Source organism: Oncorhynchus mykiss, chromosome 11 (genome assembly GCF_013265735.2).
Source record: "Oncorhynchus mykiss isolate Arlee chromosome 11, USDA_OmykA_1.1, whole genome shotgun sequence".
NCBI lineage: Eukaryota > Metazoa > Chordata > Actinopteri > Salmoniformes > Salmonidae > Oncorhynchus > Oncorhynchus mykiss.
In genome coordinates, this window is record NC_048575.1 from 63738325 (window position 1) to 63761620 (window position 23296).

General features: G+C 41.5%; 1 protein-coding gene across 2 annotated transcripts in view; it reads right to left on the minus strand.

The window, feature by feature from the left end:
• LOC110536222 (polypeptide N-acetylgalactosaminyltransferase 9) overlaps positions 1-20096 on the minus strand; it is a 129909-nt gene extending 109813 nt beyond the window's left edge. The window contains exons 1-2 of one of the 2 annotated variants that reach the window (XM_021621859.2): positions 20035-20096; positions 16591-16745 (exon numbers count right to left, since the gene is read on the minus strand). Coding sequence is in view for 1 of the 2 variants with exons in the window: in XM_021621858.2 (XP_021477533.1) it covers positions 16591-16831 (241 nt within the window). In the remaining variant the exon portion in view is untranslated. Of the gene's footprint in view, positions 1-16590; positions 17713-20034 lie in introns of those variants that run through there. The other variant, XM_021621858.2, reaches the window with a different exon arrangement.
• Positions 20097-23296: the final 3200 nt, after the last annotated feature.

A 23296-nucleotide genomic window follows, 5' to 3' on the forward strand; every position in this document is an offset into this window, starting at 1 on the left:
TGTGCTTAGGGTTGTTGTCCTGTTGAAAGGTGAACATTCGCCCCAATCTGAGGTCCTGAGTGCAGGTTTTCATCAAGGATCTCTCTGTACTTTGCTCCGTTCATCTTTGTGTCGATCCTGAGCAGTCTCCCAGTCCCTGCCGCCGAAAAACATCTCCACAACATGATGCTGCCATGACCATGCTTCACCATAGGAATGGTTCCAGGTTTCCTCCAAACTTGACACTTGGCATTCAGGCTAAAGAGTTCAATCTTGGTTTCATCAGACTAGAGAATCTTGTTTCTCGTGGTCTGAGAGTCCTTTTGGTAGGGCTGTGGCGGTCACAAAATTGTGTCAGCTGGTGATTGTCAAGCAAATAACTGTCGGTCTCTCAGTAATTAAAAGTTAATTAACATCAACACATTTAGCATCTCCTGGCTTCCACACATAGCCTAAAAGCCTGATCTGGCTATGCCAAATGGCTGTGGACTACACTAGTTCATTTAGCCAACCAAGAAGAAGAATACAATTGAACAAAGCTGAATCAAATAGAAAGGACATTTTCTCCAAACGATTTGAGGGGGTGCACACATACGGCTATTCTGTGTTGAGCGTTTAACAAAGAAATAGGTGCTTAATTTAGAGTTATTCATGTAACTTTAATTGTTCTACAAACATTGGGCTACATGTTTTGATTTTTAATACATTGTAAGGCTGCATGATGCGAATCATGAAGATTTGAAAAAAGTTGGTTGAAAGGCATGAAATCTGCTTAGTTTTTTGCGCAGGCTGTACACACTACATCAGTAACTCATTCCCAATTTGACAAGCACTTGATAACTCCTAGAATTTCACGGTGACATACCCTTTGTGTGGCCGTAATGCACCCTAAAAAAATCCATGCTTTTTGCGGCCACTCTCCCTGAGTGCTGAGCACCCCGAATCAGCTCTCACTCACATGGCTCTCCATCACATGATCAGGTCTTTCTCACAGGCTACAAGTGAAGACAGACACATCGGGGACGCAACTGCGCGGGTCCTTATCCAATTCCGAGGTGCATATTGAAGATGTTGGAAGAACTGTCCACATTTACTTTTTGTCAGCCAACAAGATGAGAAGGCCTAACGTACAGCAAAAGCACTAGCCTATGTCAATCCCCCATGAATAGATCCCAGATTAATACAACCACTAGCATCAGCAAAACATTTTTTACATAATGTGGCTGACGCAACAGATCAGAACGTTTAGCTCAAAATGTTGATTAACTATTAGGCTATTTCTTCACATTATAAGTGCAGCAATGCACACATGGTAGTAGGCGATAAGTGCGAACGTCCATTAGCAGAAAACACCATTATCAAAATTGACGGCAAATGCAATTATGCATGCAATGCTTTTATTATAAAAGTGCATTTTATATGTGAAAATGATCTTCCCCAAACTTGAAACTCATGCGATGCTTATGTATGCCAGTTAGGCTCTACACCCCTTGTAAAGCTGATTAATGTGCTTATTTTTAAGAAGTCATTTGGCAACTTAAGTTGTAATACAAATCTTATCAAAACATAGAGCTAGGCTACATGAGGTGTGCAACTATGATTAGACAAAGTTGCAAAAAATTGCACAGTTTTTTTATGCTGAGCATCAGTCACAAGTGATAATATACAGTTGAAGTCGTAAATTGACATACACCTTAGCCAAATACATTTAAACTCAGTTTTTCACAATTCCTGACATTTAATCATAGTAAAACATTCCCTGTGATAAGGTCAGTTAGGATCACAACTTTATTTTAAGAATGTGAAATGTCAGAATAAAAGTAGAGAGAATGATATATTTCAGCTTCTATTTCTTTCATCACATTCCCAGTGGGTCAGAAGTTTACATACACTCAATTAGTACTTGGTTGCATTGCCTTGAAATTGTTTAACTTGGGTCAAACGTTTTGGGTAGCTTTCCACAAGCTTCCACAATAAGTTGGGTGAAGTTTGGCCCATTCCTCCTGACAGAGCTGGTGTAACTGAGTCAGGTTTGTAGGCCTCCTTGCTCGCACACGCCGTTTCAGGTCTGCCCACAAATTTTCTATAGGATTGAGGTCAGGGCTTTGTGATGGCCACTCCAATACCTTGACTGTGTTGTCCTTAAGCCATTTTGCCACAACTTTAGAAATATGCTTGGGATCATTGTCTTTTTGGAAGACCCATTTGCAACCAAGCTTTAACTGATGTCTTGAGATGTTGCTTCAATATAGCCACATAATTTTCTTTCCTCATGATGCCATCTGTTTTGTGAAGTGCACCACTCCTGCAGCAAAGCGCCCCCACAACATGATGCTAGCACCCCCATGCTTGACGGTTGGGATGGTGTTCTTCAGCTTGCAAGCCTCCCCATTTCTCCTCCAAACATAACAATGGTCATTATGGCCAAACAGTTCTATTTTTGTTTCATCAGACTAGGGTACATTTCTCCCAAAAATCTTTGTCCCCATGTTGCAAACCGTTGTCTGGCTTTTTTATGGCGGTTTTTGAGCAGTGGCTTCTTCCTTGCTGAGCGGCCTTTCAGATTATGTCGATATAGGACTCGTTTTACTGTGGATATAAATACTTTTGTACCTGTTTCCTCCAGCATCTTCACAAGGTCCTTTGCTGTTGTTCTGGGATTGATTTGCACTTTTCGCACCAAGGTACGTTCATCTCTAGGAGAGGGAACACGTCTCCTTTCTGAGTGGTATGACGGCTGCCTGGTCCCATGGTGTTTATACTTGCGTACTATTGGTTTCACAGATGAACGTGGTACCTTCAGGCGTTTGGAAATTGCTCCCAAGGATGAACCAGACTTGTGGAGGTCTACAATTTTTTTCTGAGGTCTTGGCTGATTTCTTTTGATTTTCCCATGATGTCAAGCAAAGAGGCACTGAATTTGGTGGTAGGCCTTGAAATACATCCACAGGTACACCTCCAATTGACTCAAATTGTGTCAATTAGCCTATCAGAAGCTTCTAAAGCCATAACATTTTCTGAAATTTTCCAAGCTGTTTAAAGGCACAGTCAACATAGTATATATAAACTTCTGACCCACTGGAATTGTGATACAGTGAATTATAAGTTAAATAAATTGTCTGTGAAAATGTACTTGTGTCATGCACAAAGTAGATGTCCTAACCGACTTGCCAAAACTATAGCTTCTTAACAAGAAATGTGTGGAGTGGTTGAAAAACTAGTTTTAATAACTCTAACCTAAGTGTAAGTAAACTTCCGACTTCAACTGTATAATTCACAAGTGATAGGCTAATATTATCACCCATCAGACTATTCTTGATCTAATCCTGTCTTTACATATACTAAATAATATATGTGGGAAATTAGTTTTGATTTAGAATGGACCATTATCATGCACCTGTATCGAAAAAGGGGCAGTGGGAAAAAATCCATGTCATCTATGCACTTAAATAGCGAATGGAGGACAGATTTCACGTGGTTCATTTACATGCCAGCCAGGTAGGCTGTTGTAAATATAAGCAATGTGCTTAATATTAGGAACATTTATAAATAAATATAGTAAGCCTAGAGAAAGCTAAGGGGAGCCTCCTATTTTTAGTAGAGGCCATCACACATTTCTCGCGCAATTGCATAAACTGTAGAAATGTTTCCCAAAATGAGCTCAAGGGCTCTCATGAAGTGTTCGATTAGATTTTTGATTACATTTGCATTGATGTCAGAGTGAATAGAGGGACAATAGAGTGCTGAGTACCAGTTTGGTAGGCTACTAATGACTAAACGGTCATGTGGAATTAGACTGCCATCATGACTTGTGACCACCTGTGTGGCAGTAATATGGTCACCGCAACAGCCCTACCTTTAGGTGCCTTTTGGCAAATTCCAAGCGGGCTGTCATTTGCCTTTTACTGAGGAGGTGCTTCCGTCTGGCCATTCTTCCATAAAGGCCTCATTGGTGGAGTTTTGCAGAGATGGTTGTCCTTCTGGAAGTTTCTCCCATCTCCACAGAGGAATTATGGAGCTCTGTCAGAGTGACCATCGGGTTCATGGTCACCTCCCTGACCAAAGCTCTTCTCCCCCAATTGCTCAGTTTGGCCTGACGTGCAACGGCCGTTGGCAATGGAAGAAGGTGAGGACCAATGCACAGCGTGGTAAGTGTTCATATTCTTTAATGAAACAACTGAACATTGGAAAAACAACAAAACAACAAACGAACAGTCCTGTACGGTGAAGAAAAATACAGAACAGAAACTAATCACCCACAAAACATCGGTGGGAAAAGGCTACCTAAGTATGATTCTCAATCAGAGACAACAAACGACACCTGCCTCTGATTGAGAACCATACCATACCAGGCCAAACACAAAACCACAACATAGAAAAAAGAACATAGACAGGACGACCAGCTCTAGGAAGAGTCTTGGTGGTTCTAAACTTCTACCATTCAAGAATGACGGAGACCACTGTGTTCGTGGGGATCTTCAATGCTGCAGAAATCTTTCCCAGATCTGTGCCTCGACACAATCCTGTCTCAGAGCTCTACGGGTAATTCCTTTGACCTCATGGCTTGGTTTTTGCTCTGACATGCACTGTCAACTGTGGGACCTTATATCGATAGGTGTGTTCCTTTCCAAATCATGTCCAATCAATTTAACTTACCACATTCTTGGACTCCAATCAAGTTGTAGAAACATCTCAAGGATGATCAATGGAAAGAGGATGAACCTGAGCACAATTTCGAGTCTCAAAGCAAAGGGTCTGAATAGTTATGTAAATCTATTTTTACTGTGTCATTGTGGGGTATTGTGTGTAGATTGATGAGGATTTTTTTTTATTGTATCCATGTTAGGAAAAGGCTGTAACGTAACAAAATGTGGAAAAAGTGAAGGGGTCTGAATACATTCCGAATGCACTGTGTGATCACTGTAAGACCTTTAAACAGGTTATCATTCAGACAGATTACCAGGATGCGTACTCAGAGCATGCACTGACCAGCTGGCGCGTGTCTTCACTGACCTTTTCAACCTCTCTCTGACCCAGTCTGTAGTACCTACATGTTTCAAGGAAACCCCGGTAGTCCCTGTGCCAAAGAATGGCATGTTAACCTGTGTAAATGACTCACATCTGTATAGTCATAAATGCTTTGAAAGGCTCACATCAAAACCACCCTCCCAGAAACTCCAATTTGCATACCGCCCCAACAGATCCACATATGATGCATCTCTATTGCACTCCACACTGCCCTTTACCAACTGGACAAAAGAAACACCTACATGAGAATGCTGTTCATTGATTAGAGCTCAGCGTCAACACCATAGTGCCCTCCAAGCTCATCACTAAGCTAAATACCTCCCTCTGCAACTGGATTCTGGAGTTCCTGACGGGTCGTCCCCAGGTGGTGAGGGTAGGCAACAACACGTCCGCAAACACGGGGGTCCCTCAGGAGTGCGTGTTCAGTCCCCTCCTCTACTCCCTGTTCACCCACAACTACATGGCTATGCACGGCTCCAACACCATCATTAAGTTTGTGGACGACACGACGGCAGTAGGCCTGATCACCGATGATGATGAGACAGTCTATTGGGAGGAGGTCAAAGACCTGGCAGTGTGGTGCCAGGACAAAAACCCCTCCCTCAACGTGGGCAAGACAAAGGAGCTGATCGTGGACTACAGGAAACGCAAGGTTGAACACGCCCCCATTCACATCTACGGGGCTGTAGTGGAGCGGGTCGAGAACTTCAAGTTCCTCTGTGTCCACATCACTAAGGACCTATCATGGTCCATACACACAAACACAGTCATGAAGAAGTCATGGCAACGCCTCTTCTCTCTTAGGAGGCTGAAAAGATTTGGCATGGGCCCTCAGATCCTCAAAAAGTTCTGCAGCTGTACCATTGAGAACATCTTGACTGGCTGAGTCACCGCTTTGTATGGAAACTGCTCAGCATCTGACTGCAAGACTCTACAGAGAGTAGTGTGTACAGCCCAGTACATCACTGGCTGCGAACTCCCCGCCATTGAGGACCTTTATACCAGGTGGTGTCAGAGGAAGGCCCTAAAAATGTTCAACGACTCCAGCCACCCAAGCGGTACCGGAGTACCAGGTCTGGGACAAAATGGCACCTGAACAGCTTCGACCCAGAAGCCATAAGACTACTGAACAGTTAATCAAATGGCTAACCAGACAATTTACATTTACCCCTGTAATTATTTATTGATCTTAATTGTTTTGCACTGACTCACACTAGACTCTACCCACACACTCATACTACACTGCCACTCCAACATACACACACACATACTACATACACTCACTCACACACAAAAACATACACATGCATATTGACGCCGCTACTCTGTTTATTATACAGTGACTAGAAAGTATTCACACCCCTTGACTTTTCCCACCTTTTGTTGTGCTACAGCCTGAATTTAAAAGTGATTACATTTATGTTTTTTGTCACTGGGCTACACAAAATAACTCATAATGTCAGAGGAATGATATTTTCCAAAATGTTTACAAATGAATTAAAAATGAAAAGCTGAAAACCTTGAATCAATATGTATTTAACTATTTTTTTATGGCGAGTGTCACATTCACGGTCTTCAAACTCCCTGTCATAAATGAGCCAAGGCGCAACGTGCATGTAATTCCACATCTTTTAATAAAGTGAAACCTTCACAAAGGTAAACAGAAACCGACCGTGACGCAACCGTGGCGCACGCACACACACACACACACACACACACACACACACACACACACACACACACACACACACACACACACACACACACACACACACACACACACACACACACACACACACACACACACATACATACACACACACACACACACACACACACACAGACACACACACAGAAAATGAATAATTACCCACAACATTAGGTGGGAAAAAGGCTCCTAAGTATGATTCCCAATCAGAGACAACGATAGACAGCTGCCTCTGATGGGGAACCACAGGCGGCCAAAAACAAAGAAATAGAAAACATAGAATGCCCACCCAAATCACAGGGCATGACAGCGAGCCTAAATAAGTTCAGGATTTAACATTGTCTTACCAACTCACATAATAAGTTGCATGGACTCACTCTGTGTGCAATAATAGTGTTTAACATGATTTTTGATTGACTACATAATCTCTGTACCCCACACATACAATTATCTATAAGGTCCCTCAGTCGAGCAGTGAATTTCAAACACAGATTCAACCACAAAGACAAGGGAGGTTTTCCAGTGCCTCTCAAAGAAGGGCATTTATTAGTAAAAATAAAAAAGCAGACATTGCATATCTCTTTGAGAATGGTTATCAATTACACTTTGGATGTTGTATCATTACATCCAGTCCCTATAGAGATACATGCGTCCTTCCTAACTCAGTTGCTGGAGTGGACGGAAACCGCTCGGGGATTTCACCTTGAGGCCAATGGTGACTTTAAAATAGTTAATGGCTGTGATAGGAGAAAACTGAGGATGGATCAACAACATTGTAGTTACTCCACAATACTAACCTAACTGACAGAGTGAAAAGAATGAAGAATGAAGCCTGTACATAATAACAATATTCCAAAACATGCATCCTGTTTGCAACAAGACACAAAAGTAATACTGCAAGAAATGTGGCACTGGAAAACCTCCCTGATAACTTTTTGTCCTGAATACAAAGTGTTAAACTACATGATCAAAAGTATGAGGACACCTGCTCATCGAACATCTCATTCCAAAATAATGGGCATTAATAAGGAGTTTCTCCCACCTTTGCTGCTAAAACACACCTCCACTCTTCTGGGAAGGCTTTTCACTAGATGTTGGAACATTGCTGTGGGGACTTGCTCCACTCAGCCACAAGAGCATTAGTGAGTTTGGCCACTGATGTTGGGCGATTAGGCCTGGCTCGCAGTCGGCGTTCCAATTCATCACAATAACAGCACTTACAGTTGAACGGGGAAGCTCTAGCAGGGCAGAAATTTGGTGACGTCCTACTACGGTGCCATTTTGAAAGTCACTGAGCTCAGTAAGGACATTCTACTGCCAATGTTTGTCTATCTCGATTGCATGGCTGTGTGCTCGATTTTATACATCTGTCAGCAAAGGGTGTGGCTGAAATAGCCAAATCCACTAATTTAAATGGCTGTCCACATAATTTTGTATATATAGTGTATGTTTTGGGGCAAATCCAATACAACACATTACTAAGTACAACTCTTCATGTTTTCAAGAATAGTGGTGGCTACATCATGCCATGGGTATGCTTGTAATCATTAAGGACTGGGGAGATTTTCAGGATAAAAAATGAACTGAATGGAGCTACAGTACATTGACTTGATACTGGTACTCATTGTATATAGCCTCGTTATTGTTTTTATTGTGTTACTAATTCCTTTTAAATTTAGCATACATCTGTCTTACTTTTTAACTCTGCATTGTTGGAAATGGGCTTGTAAGTAAGCCTTTTACTGTAGTCTACACCTGTTGTATAAGGCGCATGTGACGATTCAAATTTGATTTGATTTGAACTGGAACTGACAGGGATACTACTGGCCACTAAAGTGGTTCTCTAGACTGCTATAATTCCCTGCAGAGGAAGGGGTCAACTGGGTAAATAATACAAAATCTATCAACAAACAAATAGAGCCTTTCCACTACATTTCGATAGCCGTTCACTAGGTCAGGGTTTCCCTAACTCGGCCCCCCTTGTCTGTTTAAGTATGGAGTGAGTCTTATTGCTTTTTCTCCCATCTGGATATTTTAGCCTGTGCTGCACGTTGTCTAGGTATGATGTCTCATAGCTTTTCTGGACTGGATATTTTAAACTCTGCTGCACAGTGACATTGTAGGGGCTTAATTTGATATTCCTGTCAGACTTCTAGAGTGGTCTCCACAGGAAAACCATGTTGCCTCTTCTCAACAGATGGACAGAAACAGCAAGTAAACAGCGCATTCTAATGAAGATCTAGGGTCACACATTCCCCAACAAGCCATTGCAAGAAATGTTTTTTGGGGAGGTTCTGGGAGATTTGCCATTGGAGCTGAACAGTTGGCAGTTGCAAACTGTCACCTCCCACGAGAGGGATCCCATCAGGGGCAATGCAGTGGTGTCATCTGACACCCCGGGTGGGGCTCACTAGCATTATGGACCCAGTCTGAATCCCAATTGCCCGCTCTCATGACATTGAGGCAATCTAAGAAGCAACTGAAAGTGAAATCTGGAGTGCCACTCTCTCTGCGTGAGACTCGGAAACAGCCTAGCATCCCTGCAGTTTTGTTTTCCGCGGTCCTGGTTATTTTGCTCCCCGCACTCCCCGCTTCTTCTGGCTGGATGAAGCAAATTCCATTACAGGAGAAGCGGATGCACTCACAGAAGTCTGTCTGCTACTGCTGATGTCTGCTGTCTACAGCTGACAGAGTGGAGGAGAGGTATTTTAAAATAGGCCTTGTGCGACTGACAAGGTTTAAACCCGGGTCTCTTACACGTCAGAAGAACACATTAGCCCACTAAGCTAAAGCCTAGGTAGTGGCCCAGGGACCCAATGCTACTCTACGCCTCAAGCAATGTGACTCATCGTGTGAGTGCGGTTCAGAGGACTGGTTTGACCCTGTATTGTTTTGACACTTTATTGAGCAGCAACAGCAAACAGAACCAGCTCAGGGATTTATAGAAGTGGTGAGTGGACAGTTTATGTGGTTTTGGAGCTGCCTTTGTTGTGCTGCTGCCGATAAAGTTGTGCTTTGGTAATACCTCAGAGGATAATTTGTTGTAGCTACCATTTCTCAGTCTGCTGCTGATTCATCTTTTCATGTTTCTTATGTTCTTTTTATGGAGGCTGAATATTCTGTTGCTTGGAGCAAAGCAAGAAATCCTTACAATGCTACAACTTAATAATGAAAATAGGAGGGGAAAAGAAAGCTTTCATTTTTGTTGTTAAGCTTTTGATGAAAACCAACAACTCCACCACAAAGATTTTTACCCCTTTTTCTCCCCAATTTCGTGGTTTCCAATTGGTAGTTACAGTCTAGTCTCATCGTTGCAACTCCCGTACGGACTCAGGAGAGGCGAAGGTCGAGAGCCGTGTGTCCTCTGAAACACAACCCAACGAAGCCGCGCTGCTTCTTAACACAATGCCCACTTAACCTGGAAGCCAGCCGCACCAACGTGTTGGAGGAAACACCGTACACCTGGCGACAGTGTCAGCGTGCACTGTGCCTGGCCCACTACAGGAGTCGCTAGTGTGCGATGTGTCAAGGATATCCCTGCAGGCCAAACCCTCCCCTAACTCAGATGATGCTGGGCCAATTGTGCACCGCCCCATGGGTCTCCCGGTCACGTTCGGCTGCGACAAAGCCTGGACTCGAACCCAGAATCTCTAGTGGCACAGCTAGCACTGCGATGCAGTGCCTTAGACCACGGCACCACTTGGGAGGCCTGATGTATACTTTCTTGACCCCCTAGATTCAATGCACGTACCCGTTGGGAAATCCAATTAGTATAATAAAAAAAAGAGCCATCAAAATCTGTGTGTTTAAGCTAGAGACATCTGGGTTTTTGCAAGGGCTGCGTCTCAATCCACCACGTCGATATCGGCCTTCTGCATCTACGGTGGAAGATGGCAGAGCTACAGTGGTGTTTGTCAGACCATGAGACATTCTGAAAATCGGTCTTCTCATGAAAACGTCTGTAGAGTCCAAACAGTTTGGACTAATATGACCCCACTATGGAAAGATGTGACTCTCACAAACACGAACGTGTTCTTCGTTTCGCTCTACAACGCCCACAAGCTTCACGTGACTCGTGAGAATGTCTCCCGTGACTGTGATGTAAAAAGGTATTTTTGGGACTAGGATTACACATGTACCTCTTATTTATATTTTATTTTGGTTCCTGATGCTTTCCAATATCCCTCAGAAGCATTTCAAACACCTCAAACCATAACCCTTTTGATTTATTTTTGGACTATATTTTTTGCCATGAATGAACGCTTTATTCAATGCATTTCTATGGGCTAATAGCAGGCCAAACTCAATGTTTCATTAAATAATATTTTGAGGGGGATATCGACAGGGGTCCTAAAAGTTTAAATCAAATTGCTAAATGGTCCATCTTATGACCATATTAAACAATTCCATACGTTAGCTTCGTAGATATTGTCATTTAAATATTACATTCAACTGTGTTTTATTACAAACCACTCTGGATCGGTAAAGAAGATATTGTTAAGTGTATAAAGTGACTTGAAATATTTAATTAGACAAAGCTCAAGCCATTTAATATAATTCACATTCTAGGCACAATCTAACATAGAATGATTGCATTCACTAAAACCCATGAGTAGGCCTAGTCATTTTCTACGACAATGAGAGACAATTGTGACACAGGCGAGGAAAACTATTGAGGCAAATGGCAATGGCAAATGCTCCAGCTATCATAGTATTCTGCCAGTCCTCTGAATGTCAGTGTGCCTCTAAGCCACATCATGTTACTGTACTGTAATGTTGGCCAGACTCCGTAGGTCATTGGGTTGGACCTGTATGTAATGAGCTTAAACATTCACTGGTTTAGTCAAGGCACACAACAGGCCTAACATATTGCTATGCGAGTTATGCGACTATTAATCACAATACATCTGGGGTGAAAGAAATCAAGGATAGAAGGTTTTTCCAGGACACTGACGACAGACTTGTTAGATTGACCGGTAATTTATCGGCAGTAAGACACTTTTTAGGTTACTTTGCTACTGCTTATTCACTATGGCAAAGTCAGCTAAAAGAGCTTCAAGCTTCTTAGCCTAACCAGAAGCCTCTCTAGAGATGTCTTTGGTACTATGCTGTTGTGATGATTCATGTTGTATCACTGATACATCCTCAACACATTATCCTCTACTTCCTCTAGTTTCATTCTTCAAACTGCAGATTAGCAAAACACCTTCATTATCCCACAATGAATTAATTACAGGGAAACATCTGGTTGTTCCACTGCAAACACACAGGCACTATTTCCAGTATGAAGAGGTTAGCAGCACACTATGGGGAGATGAAGGGTGTGTGCCAAATGGTACACTATCCCTATAGTGCACTACTTTTGACCAGAGTGTTATGGGCCCTTGTCGAAAGTAGTGAACTTTATAGGAAATAGGTTGTCATTTGGGACGCATAATGATGTACTGTTCCAACACCCTGAGATGGACAGATTTGTTTCTGTGCGGATATGGGGACAAGAAAGGCTGGCTACCATCAAACATCAATCTGGGTGCACTATGTCCAAGTGCATATCCATCTCGATGCTCAGTCGCTCACCTCAGAATCCATTTTTATAGAAGCGCCCACAACAGGATACATTATAGCGTCATAACAGTGATAAATTATGTGACAACCTTCAAAAAATGTCTGATTTGGGCTGATGAGATAGATTTTCAAACTGAAAGACACCTCCATTCTGTGAATGATTTAAAGGGAGAGTGGAGTTATGCGTGTCAAAAGTGATGCTGAGATGTGATAAATATTGATATCTTGGATGTGGTTGAGTGATCTGTTGTTCAAATAGAGGAAAATAACTACCAGTAGTTGGTTTTAAAAGCTAAAATGTGGGCGATCCATAAAACATTGGCAACAAGGGAAATGCATAACCCATTAAGGATAATGCATAAAGCTTTGATTTGCTGCTCATGATGGAAAAAGGACAAGCTAATGGGTCATCAGGATTTAGAGGGGTTACTTGTATTTGTAAATTGTCATTGTCATTGTGATACTGTATCTCGAGACCCAATGAATCATCATAACAATCCAAGCTTGCATGGTCACACATGCAAAGGACTGAAAGAAGAAAGTACTGTATCAAAAGAAGTGCACAAACAGCACCATTTAGCAAAAATACTTTACAGTCAACATACAGTACAGTAGATCTGTCTATAAGTCAGGAAATATGCCAGTTTCCTAACGCAAATTAAATATTTTCACATGGATCTGACCCCTCATTTAGGAGGGCGAGGACAACTAATGTCAGCGCTTTGTAGGGAATCATGAAATTAAAGTCTTTAAATAATCACAGGAATGAAATTGCTGGAGTTTTTGACCACCATATGAAATCTCTAGCTCTTCACAAAGTGCAATTATCTTGCAGCTCAAATGCAGATTGTCAGATGAGGCGTTGAATACATTACAGAGATTCAGATTCCTAAGAGCTGGAACTGAATAGATTCTCATCAGTTACTGAAAATGTTTGGTTGATGATTCCTCATCTACATATCATTACTGGAAAATATATTCCATCACAGGCTCCATTCCCCCACTCCAATCTGCTGGGGAGGTGTCTGTGGCTCTCCAATATAAAATTATACTCACACTGTGATGAATACCATTAAGGTACGGGTTGAAGCATCAAGTGTGTATGGGGTATGAGGTGATGAAACATCATTTCATTTCTAATTCCTCGTCAGGAGTTCTCTCTTTCCATACTTTAACATATAAACAACATTTCTTTCTGCAGCATAATTGGAAATTATAAATACGAGTCATATCTACTGCTGCAGCTGGACCATCCTCAGAGGCTGCTGCCATGCCATCTAATCACCTCCGCTCACTCAGGATGAAAGCAGGACTCAGTGACATGCATCACTGATGACAAACACTCAGCCCTGCTCAGCTCAGCCTGTCTATTTAAGGACAACAATGAGCCGGAGGCTGTGACACACTGCAGGGTCACTCAGTCAGAGGACAGAGAGGTGAGCTGGGGAGAACAGTGCATGAATGACAGGGCATTCATCTTGGGAGAAAGTAAAGTATCAACTGCATGATATTTTTTGCTTAACTTCATTGTGAGACTCAGAGCTGACCTTAGGCCAGTGTCTTGGGGCAACTTTATAATGCTCCTTTGTGATCCAGGATTTTAATTACATCTAGATACAACAGGGACCTTATCATATTAATGCAACATAAGTTGAAACATGTAAATTAGGTATAACATATGAATGTCTTGATGATTATTGGTTAACACATATACTTGTTTTTAAAATTGTAGCCTAAAACATAAATACGCAGATCAGAGAGGATCTGTTGGTGAATCTTAAGTTGCACTGAAAGGAAGTAGAGATCTGGCACTTTTAATGCACTGCTTAGGTCACAACACTGTCCTATAAGCCTGTTAACAAGAAGCTTAAACCCAGATAGATGATTATCCAGTAGAGGATAGTGCCTCTTCAGCAGAGGAGAGGAGAACTGCTGATGACCCTAGCCTCTTGTCAGTTATTTCCATAGTGAATTGCAAAGTTACAGATAGCACACATTACTGGTGTTCTGGTGAGGAATGACTTCATGGAAATATTAGATAGTATTAGATTAGATTGCTCCTGTAATTGCTTCCCAAATGACACACTATTCTCTATACTGTATACACTAGAAAAGGGGTTCCAATGGGTTCTTCAGCTGTCCCCATAGGAGATCCCTTTTTGGTTTCAGGTAGAACCCTTTTGGGTTCCATGTAGAACCTTTTCCAAAGAGGGTTCTACCTGGAACCCAAAAGGGTTCTACCTGGAACCAAAATACTTCTACCTGGAACCTAAATATCACCAATATCACACACCGAGTCAAAGAAAAAATTTGATAACATCGTCCAAATCACTGACTGAGCAGTACTGGAATAAATGCTTGCACAATGCACAGGAGCGGCATCACTTTGCAAAGCCATGTAATGGATGAAGAGTTTCTAAATGTCTTCTAAATCTAATCTAAGCCTTAATCCCTTGGTATGTCATTGTTGGACAATAAACAACTGAAAAATGGGCTATTACTTCAAATCACTGTCAGACATGGTAATGGTTATTGGCACACAAGGTTCTCACTCTGTAACGCCAATCCCAATGGCAATAGAATACAATCAGTGATCTGTTCCCCATTTAAAAATCGAGAAATAAATCAGGATATAAATGTATGATTAAATGTGTCAATAAATATCCGGATGCTAAACATGAAGAGAAGGGAAGGATTGACAGAAGGGAAGGATTCCTCCTGACTCTGTCTGACTCTGTCTCTCTGTTTGACTCTGTCTGACTCTGTCTGACTCTGTACACTCCAGGGCAAATACATGGTGGCTCCCCGGCCCCTCGCTCCAGACAAAGTCCCCTGAATGAGAGGATGCATTATACTTTTGGTAAGCCAGTGCCTCCTGGCTCCAAAGGCAAAGCATAACTCAAACTGACAGAGGGACCTCTTTCGTACAAAAATGATGCCAGACAGCACCAAAGCATAGTAATAAGATCAAATAAAACCCCTCAAACTAGGAGTGTTTTGTGGCCATGCTATATAGCATTAACAGTAGATACAGACTGTCCTTGACCACTTTTGACAAAGAGAATAATAAACTGACTTCACAACACTTTCACCAAAATCCTGTTTATAATACAATAGTTCTGACATGAACAGGCCGTTTGCTGAGCACCAAGCACAAATACTACCATGATAGTTTGATACAGTGGATACAAGACTTATCCTTTTTGAACCTGCCTCTATGGAAAGGATTTTATGTTAACCTTTTTACCTTGAGGTTTACCGAGTTGTCAGCGGTAGAAGCTGGCTTTTGTTGACATCGACTAAACAGGGAGATTGAGGGAATTATACTTTGTCATTAGATGCTATTTCAAACAAATCAGTGATGGCACAGGCTGCTTGTCTCACAATTTGTATAGGATTTCTATATACTATTGATAACATAACATTTTAAAATGTAAACATATGGATGATTCTTATTGTAATTGTGGAATTGACTCAATGCTAAATAGTGATGCATGCATTAGCTGTCTCAAAATAAATGTTGGACTTTTCAGTGTCTGAATCTCTCATGTTTCATGAAAGAGTGGGACCATGGAGCATAATGAGAGATGAGATAACATTAACATGATTTAAAGGATGCTGTTTTGCCAGACAGACCTAACCTCCTGCAACACATTTCAATGACTTAAGGTAACATAAAGAAATAAGTCTGTTTTTTCATTCGATTAGAGAACCATTTAATTTGACCATGTTTAAAAACATTTCAGACAAAACTATTGTATTTGGGCCAAGGGAATGACAAAGCAGAACTCTGTAGCCAGAGCCAGGGTTTTCACCCCTATGGGATTCTCAAAAATATTCAATTCCATGAGTCCAATACTAACTACTATTGGCTGGTGTTTTTGATAGGGATTAGACCAGGTTAAGTGCACAGATTAGGAACAGTTGCATTGATTTTACTTGAGTAAAACCTAATCACTTGTTGGCAATAATTTGTGGCTCCATGAAGAGCCACCATTCATCACTGGATGACTCACTCTGAACATAATAACTGTACCATAATGACTGATACTGTCTGAATGGCTGATATACCAGTTGCATATTTATCTTATTGTCCATTGTCTGATCAAATTCAATGTATTTGGAAGTAGGCTGTTTATAGTTTTAAATGGGCTGTTTATAGTTGCTCTGTAGTAAAATGACAGTAATTCAGGATGTATATATATACAGAGATATGACCCCACAGTTAACAATGCTGAAAATGAGAAATATCTTATACTTGAGTAAAAGCTATATGCTGAATATGTTGTTAAAGTTATAATAATACATACCATTTAATTGGTTGTAGACAACGTCCTCCAGCCGCTCCAGTCTCTGAAGTATGGACTGCCTGTCCACCAAGTTGGAAACTTTGCCATTCCTGGCCCTCAGTCTCTGGTCTGATATCCTGCCGATCTGAATGAGTTCCTCAGAACGGTCCTGTATTCTACAATATACCGAGAACAATATGATCCCCACAAAAACAAAAATGTTAACCGTGAGCAAAGTTTTTATTTTGCGTGCCACAGCCATGAACCCTAATAGAACAGTTGGGCAGAAGCCGTTAAGCCAAATAATAATGCATTTGGAGTACTTTAAGCTACTTCGGCTGTCGGCTGTATTGCAGTGAAAAGCAGATGCTTTCAGTGGAAGTCAACTTTGGGAGACCTGAAACAAGGAGCTGTCCTTTCAGCACCACTGAGATGCCGGAGGAACGCTTCTCTAGCGCTGATGTGGGGGGCTACTGTTGACACCCAAGCCTCGAGTCTCCCAGACTGTGGTATGCAGATGCTGTATTGAGGAAGTTCAAGGTTGGTAAGGACGCTGGACAAAACAATGCTTTCTCTTTAGATCATATGCAACGCCGCACGCCTGCACCTTTACAGAAGCGCTGCTGTTGAAGATACATAGAACGTATTCTGTCGTGTACACTAGAAATAAATAACGTCAGACACGAACCATAGTCTTAAATAGGAGCGAGTATTTACTGTAGAAAAACATCTATGCGTGCACTGCAACGTGGAAAGTCGTCAAAATCTCAGTCACGAGGACAACATCAGCTCGTCCACCCTGAACAGTGCATTATTCCGTATTTGCGAAGCAGCATACTCTATTACTGCTTTGACATTTCCTCTTTCAAAGGCGTTGTGGTCACTGGATTCGTCCTGATCCTGAAATAGATTTGCATGTGTCTTGAAATGTGCACATGCCTCCCTCAAATATGCAGCGAGTTTCTCCCATCAATCCACGATTGGTCGCAATAGAACGTTGAGGTGCCGATAGATAGAAGTTCAGAACGGGTTTTGTCATCAAATGCTGTCAAACGGTTCCGATGCTCGCGCTGCCTGACTGCATGGTGAGTGAGCCAACCCTTCTCTTTTGCTAGCTCTCGCATGCTGTCTTGCATCCCACCCTCTCCCTCTCTCTTTCAGCCTCTCTCTCAAAGCAAGAGCGCTACTGTGTTGTGACGTTTAGAGGCATATTCATGATCTGTCTCAGGGATAAAATAAACATGAATATAAAAATAAAGTTATTTGAATTCACATGGTGCACTGCATCCGGTCAGATTCTAGATTGATTGTATTATCCTAATCCCAACAGAATAAATCATACATAGAACAAATAGTCATGTTGATTGAGCTACCATACTCCCAATAAGCATTTATTGAAATTGAAATAACCAATACACTTCCCTCTACTAATCACAACAACAGCCAGAAAAGGGTTTATCAATTATTATTGGCATATGACTTGATTGAGTGCTAATTGATTTCAAGTCCAACCTCCTCAGAGATGTCTTAGACTAACCTCAGTGTAATTACACAAAATGCAAACAGGTATCACAGGTGTAAGTAGCCTAGTATGTTAAATGTGTATGTACTGTACCTGCCTATGCAAATATCATGTGCATATTGTAATCATTTTGTACCCATTACAATATAAAAGAGCAATGGCAAACTTTTCAGCCATTGAAGTCAGAGACTTGAAATTAAGACGTTTGGCAGGAAATAGTGTAAACAATTAATTAAAAGAAGTCAAATATTTGAATGCTTTTAATTGATTTTTTACACTATTTTCCACCAAACGTCTTAATTTCAAGTCTCTGACTTCAATGGCTGAAAAGTTTGCCATTGCCCTTCCTACTAGAGACCAAATGCTGCCTGATCAGTGATTCCAAATAAATCACGATTCTAGTAAATTACAGCCAAACAGAGTCAATCCCTGAGCACTTTCTCTTGATTAGAGTAACCCAGAAGTAGGCCTTCCAAAAAAATAAATCCCTGGTCTCTCTCCTCAGAGGAGCCAAGCGCAGATTTATACTCTTTTATTTGTTTGACTTTCCAATAAAATCAGATGTGGGCTAAAACTGTCAAATATTTATTGACCTCAAAATTCTCGCTTGGAAAATGGTAGGGGTACGAAGAGCAAAAGGCTTGTAAATGTTTTCTGGCATTAAAGTCAATTCCTTGATGAGATATTTTAAGGCTGAGTCAGATATATATTTTACAGATAGGGGTTGATAGTCCCAGTACACCTTTTCATTTTTCAATCCATGTTATTTCTTCAGGCAACTGTTCTGAAACCAAGGCCTTCAAGTAGTAGCATAGTGCATTCTTCATTTTACATATATGTTTTATGTGCTTTATCAGGCCAGTGAGGTCGCTAACCTCGTCAGGCTCAATTGCTACGAGCTTTTATCAGGGGCATCACTCTCGTTTCAAACTTGCCCACATTGGTAACGGTATTTTAATGCTGTTATCCCCATTGGTAATACCCACAAAACACATTTCTACATTGATTGTAGCACTCATTAGTCCCACCATGACTTCCTCAAATCTCCAAATCAAAAATGGCAACATCCTTTGTACATGGAGCCTTTCCCCCAGAACATATCAGATGTTTTAGTGAAGGATCTTAATTGAAGCCATTCTAATTCAAACCATTCCAACAGAATGGGAACGTGTAAATGAGAAATCTAAATGAATTTTCCATTTCATTCAAATGTAAGATGAGATAAAACAAGACACGTGGACTACTGTTTAACATGCAATGTTAATGAATGAGAAACAAACACATTGCTCTATTGAACTTCACAACTGCATGATAATAGGCCATGTGTCTATCCTGCTAGGCTCAGAGTAGGTAACACGCTAGGTAACACATTGGCTCCTCAGTTGTTATTCATACACTTGAATCTATCCCTTTTGTTCTCATGCTCTGCATGACAAGCAGCTTTGAAATAATTGGCTTTATCTGCGGAACGTAATGAGGTTTCCTGCTGAATATGAATCACATTACAAAAGGTGCTGATTTGGTTTGTGGAGAGAGAAGTCTGCTGCTGAAACAGACAGGCTTAGAGAATTATTCCGTAGCCACCTTATCCACCTCTGGTGACCCATTGCTGTTCATACTGCTACTACTACTACTACTAATACTATTATAACAACAACTATGATACCAATACTACTACTACTACTACTACTAATATGATACCAATACTTCTACTATTACTACTACTATTATGACTACAACTATGAAACCACTACAACTTCTACTACTACTACAACTACTATTACTACTACTACTATTACTGCTACTGCCACTGCTGCTGCAGCTACTAGGAATTCTGCAACTCCTACAACTACGAATATTACTATTACTAATACAGCTCTTAATATTACAGCAGCGAAAAAAACACATTTGAATAAAATGTGTATGGTATATCATTGTATTACCTCCATTTCTCTGCCTTCTTTCTCCTCCTCTACCAAACATTCCCTGTGACCTGTTCCTGTTTTGTGTATTCAGAATGAGGACAGCTAAGCCAGACACAATCTAGCTCTGAGGCCTTTTAGCCGTATTAGCCTGGCAGGCTGCCAGACACACCGTACTCATCCAGCTCACAGTGTCTCTGCATGACTCTCTCAAACCTGTGAAAGTGACCGGATGGAGAGGAGAGACTAATAAGCTTCGTTTTCCATGTTGAGCACCAAATCAAATTGACATTTGACAAGAAATGCCACAATTTGGATGTTTTTAACACACTGTAATTGAGCATGCATCCCATTATCTAGTATGCTACATAAATGTACACCATACTGTGTACGATATCCTTTTATTAACTTTTATTTAATCAGAGGAGCCCATTTGAGACCAGGGTCTATTTTTCAATGGTGCCCTGAGACCACAAAGCAAACAAGATAAAATAAGAAGTACACTACATCAGAACATCACCAACATCACAGCCTTCATAAACAAGTTACTAAATCAATCACTCAAAACAATTGCACACTTCTGTGAACTCATCATCAGGGTTTTAAAATGCCCTAGTGGCACCAGGGAATCCAAATGTAATGAATTTTGTAAGTGATTCCAAAAATGTGGAGGGTGAAAACTAAAAGCGGATTTACCTTATTCAGTGGACACCTACAATGTTAAGAACTTAATAAAACAGTAGAAATAATATAATATGGGACTGGAGTTTTTCAGGTGACGGCTCAGTCACATAGTCAGGAAAAGCTCCTGAACTGTGTTACCCATAGCACATGTGGTGCCTAGTCTGAACAGCAAAACACATGAGCCATTGAGTCTCCACCACCTGTTTTCCCACCCTTGAACGGAAGCTTTTAGATGAGTGTACAGAACATTCTCATCCTCTGAAGCTGCTCTCAGGCTGGATGTGGTTCACAGGAGTCAGCCATGGACTGCCTCCCAAATGGCACCCTATTCCCTGCATAGTGCACTCCTTTAGACCAGAGCCCCATCTGCCCTGATCAAAAGTCGTGCACCATGTAAGGAATAGGGTGTCATTTGGGGCACAGACATGGTCTGCTGAGTCCTTTAGAGATGTACTGCGGTCAGAAGAGACGCTATTACGCAAGAAAACCCAGAGGTCAGACAGATCATGGACATCAATGGCGGTGTATCTACTGTAAAAATACCCAGACCAAAGGAAATGGTAGAGAGAGTGCAAATAGACACCCACTCCAAGGCGGCAGTCGCCAAGGGCCAAATGTAGAGTTCATTGCGCTATTTGAGCAGGTAGGAGGTGTTAGAGAAGGTCTGGGGTTTTATCTGTTCAGCCTTGTGTCCACTTATATTGGAGGTTCTTTCATGATATCTTCAATCAAATCAATCAAATGTATTTTTAAAGCCCTTCTTACATTAGCTGATGTCACAAAGTGCTATACAGAAACCCAAACAGCAAGCAATGCAGATGTAGAAGCACAGTGGCTAGGAAAAACTCCCTAGAAAGGCCAGAACCTAGGAAGAAACCTAGAGAGGAACCAGGCTATGAGGGGTGGCCAGTCCTCTTCTGGCTGTGCCGGGTGGAGATTATAACAGAACATGGCCAAGATGTTAAAATGTTCCTAGATGACCAGCAGGGTCAAATATTAATAATCACAGTGGTTGTAGAGAGTGCAACAGGTCAGCACCTCAGGAGTAAATGTCAGTTGGCTTTTCATAGCCGATCATTTAGAGTATCTCTACCGCTCCTGCTGTCTCTAGAGAAATGAAAACAGCAGGTCTGGGACAGGTTGCACATCTGGTGAACAGGTCAGGGCTCCATAGCCGCAGGCAGAACAGTTGAAACTGGAGCAGTAGCACGACCAGGTGGACTGGGGACAACAAGGAGTCACCAGGCCAGGTAGTCCTGATCTTACTTTTTCTAATCCACTAGGCCAGTGGTTCCCAAACTTTTTATAGTCCTGTACTCCTTCAAACATTCAACCTCCAGCTGCGTACCCCCTCTAGCATCAGGGTACAGCGCACTCTCACATTTTGTAAGCCTGCAACACAAACACTAAACGATACATTTATTAAACATAAGAATTAATGTGAGTTTTTGTCACAACCCGGCTCGTGGAAAGTGCTCTTACAGGACCAGGGCACAAATAATCATATAATAATAATCATTAATTTTGCTCTTTATTTAACCATCTTACATATTAACCTTATTTTTTTTATCAAAAATTGTGAATAACTCACCACAGGTTAATGAGAAGGGTGTGCTTGAAAGGATGTTCATAACTCTGCAATGTTGGGTTGTACTGAAGAGTCTCAGTCTTAAATCATTTTCCACACACAGTCTGTGCCTGTATTTAGTTTTCATGCTAGTGAGGTGTGAGAATCCACTCTCATATAGGTACGTGGTTGCAAAGGGCATCAGTGCCTTAACAGTGTGATTTTCCAAGGCAGGATACTCTGAGAGCAGCCCAGTTCAAAAATCTGGCAGTGGCTTCTGATTAAATACAATTTTCACAGAACCTCTTGTTGCAATTTCGACGAGGCTCTCTTGTTCAGATATCGGTACGTGGACTAGAGGCAGGGCATGAAAGGGATTACTAATCCAGTTGTTTGTGTCATCCGTTTCAGGAAAGTACCTGCATAATTGCGCACCAAACTAACTCAGGTGCTTTGCTATATCACATTTGACATTGTCTGTAAACTTGAGTTCATTTGCACACAAACATTCATACAATGATGGAAAGACCTGTGTGTTGTCCTTGTTAATTAATGCAGACAGAGAAGAACTCCAACTTCTTAATCATAGCCTCAATTCTGTCCCCCACATTGAATATAGTTACGGAGATTCCCTGTAATCCTAGATTCAGATCATTCAGGCGAGAAAAAACATCACCCAGATAGGGCAGTCGTGTGAGAAACTCGTCATCATGCAAGGAGTCAGAAAAGTGAAAATGATGGTCAGTGAAGAAAACTTTAAGCTCGTCTCTCAATTCAAAAAACGTGTCAATACTTTGCCCCTTGATAACCAGCACACTTCTGTATGTTGTAAAAGCGTTACATGGTCGCTGCCCATATCATTGCATAATGCAGAAAATACACGAGAGTTCAAGGGTTTGCTTTAACAAAAGTTAATCATTTTCACTGTAGTGTCCAAAATGTCTTTCAAGCTGTCAGGCATTCCCTTGGCAGCAAGAGCCTCCCAGTGGATGCTGCAGTGCACCCAAATGTGTCGGGAGCAACTGCTTGTGC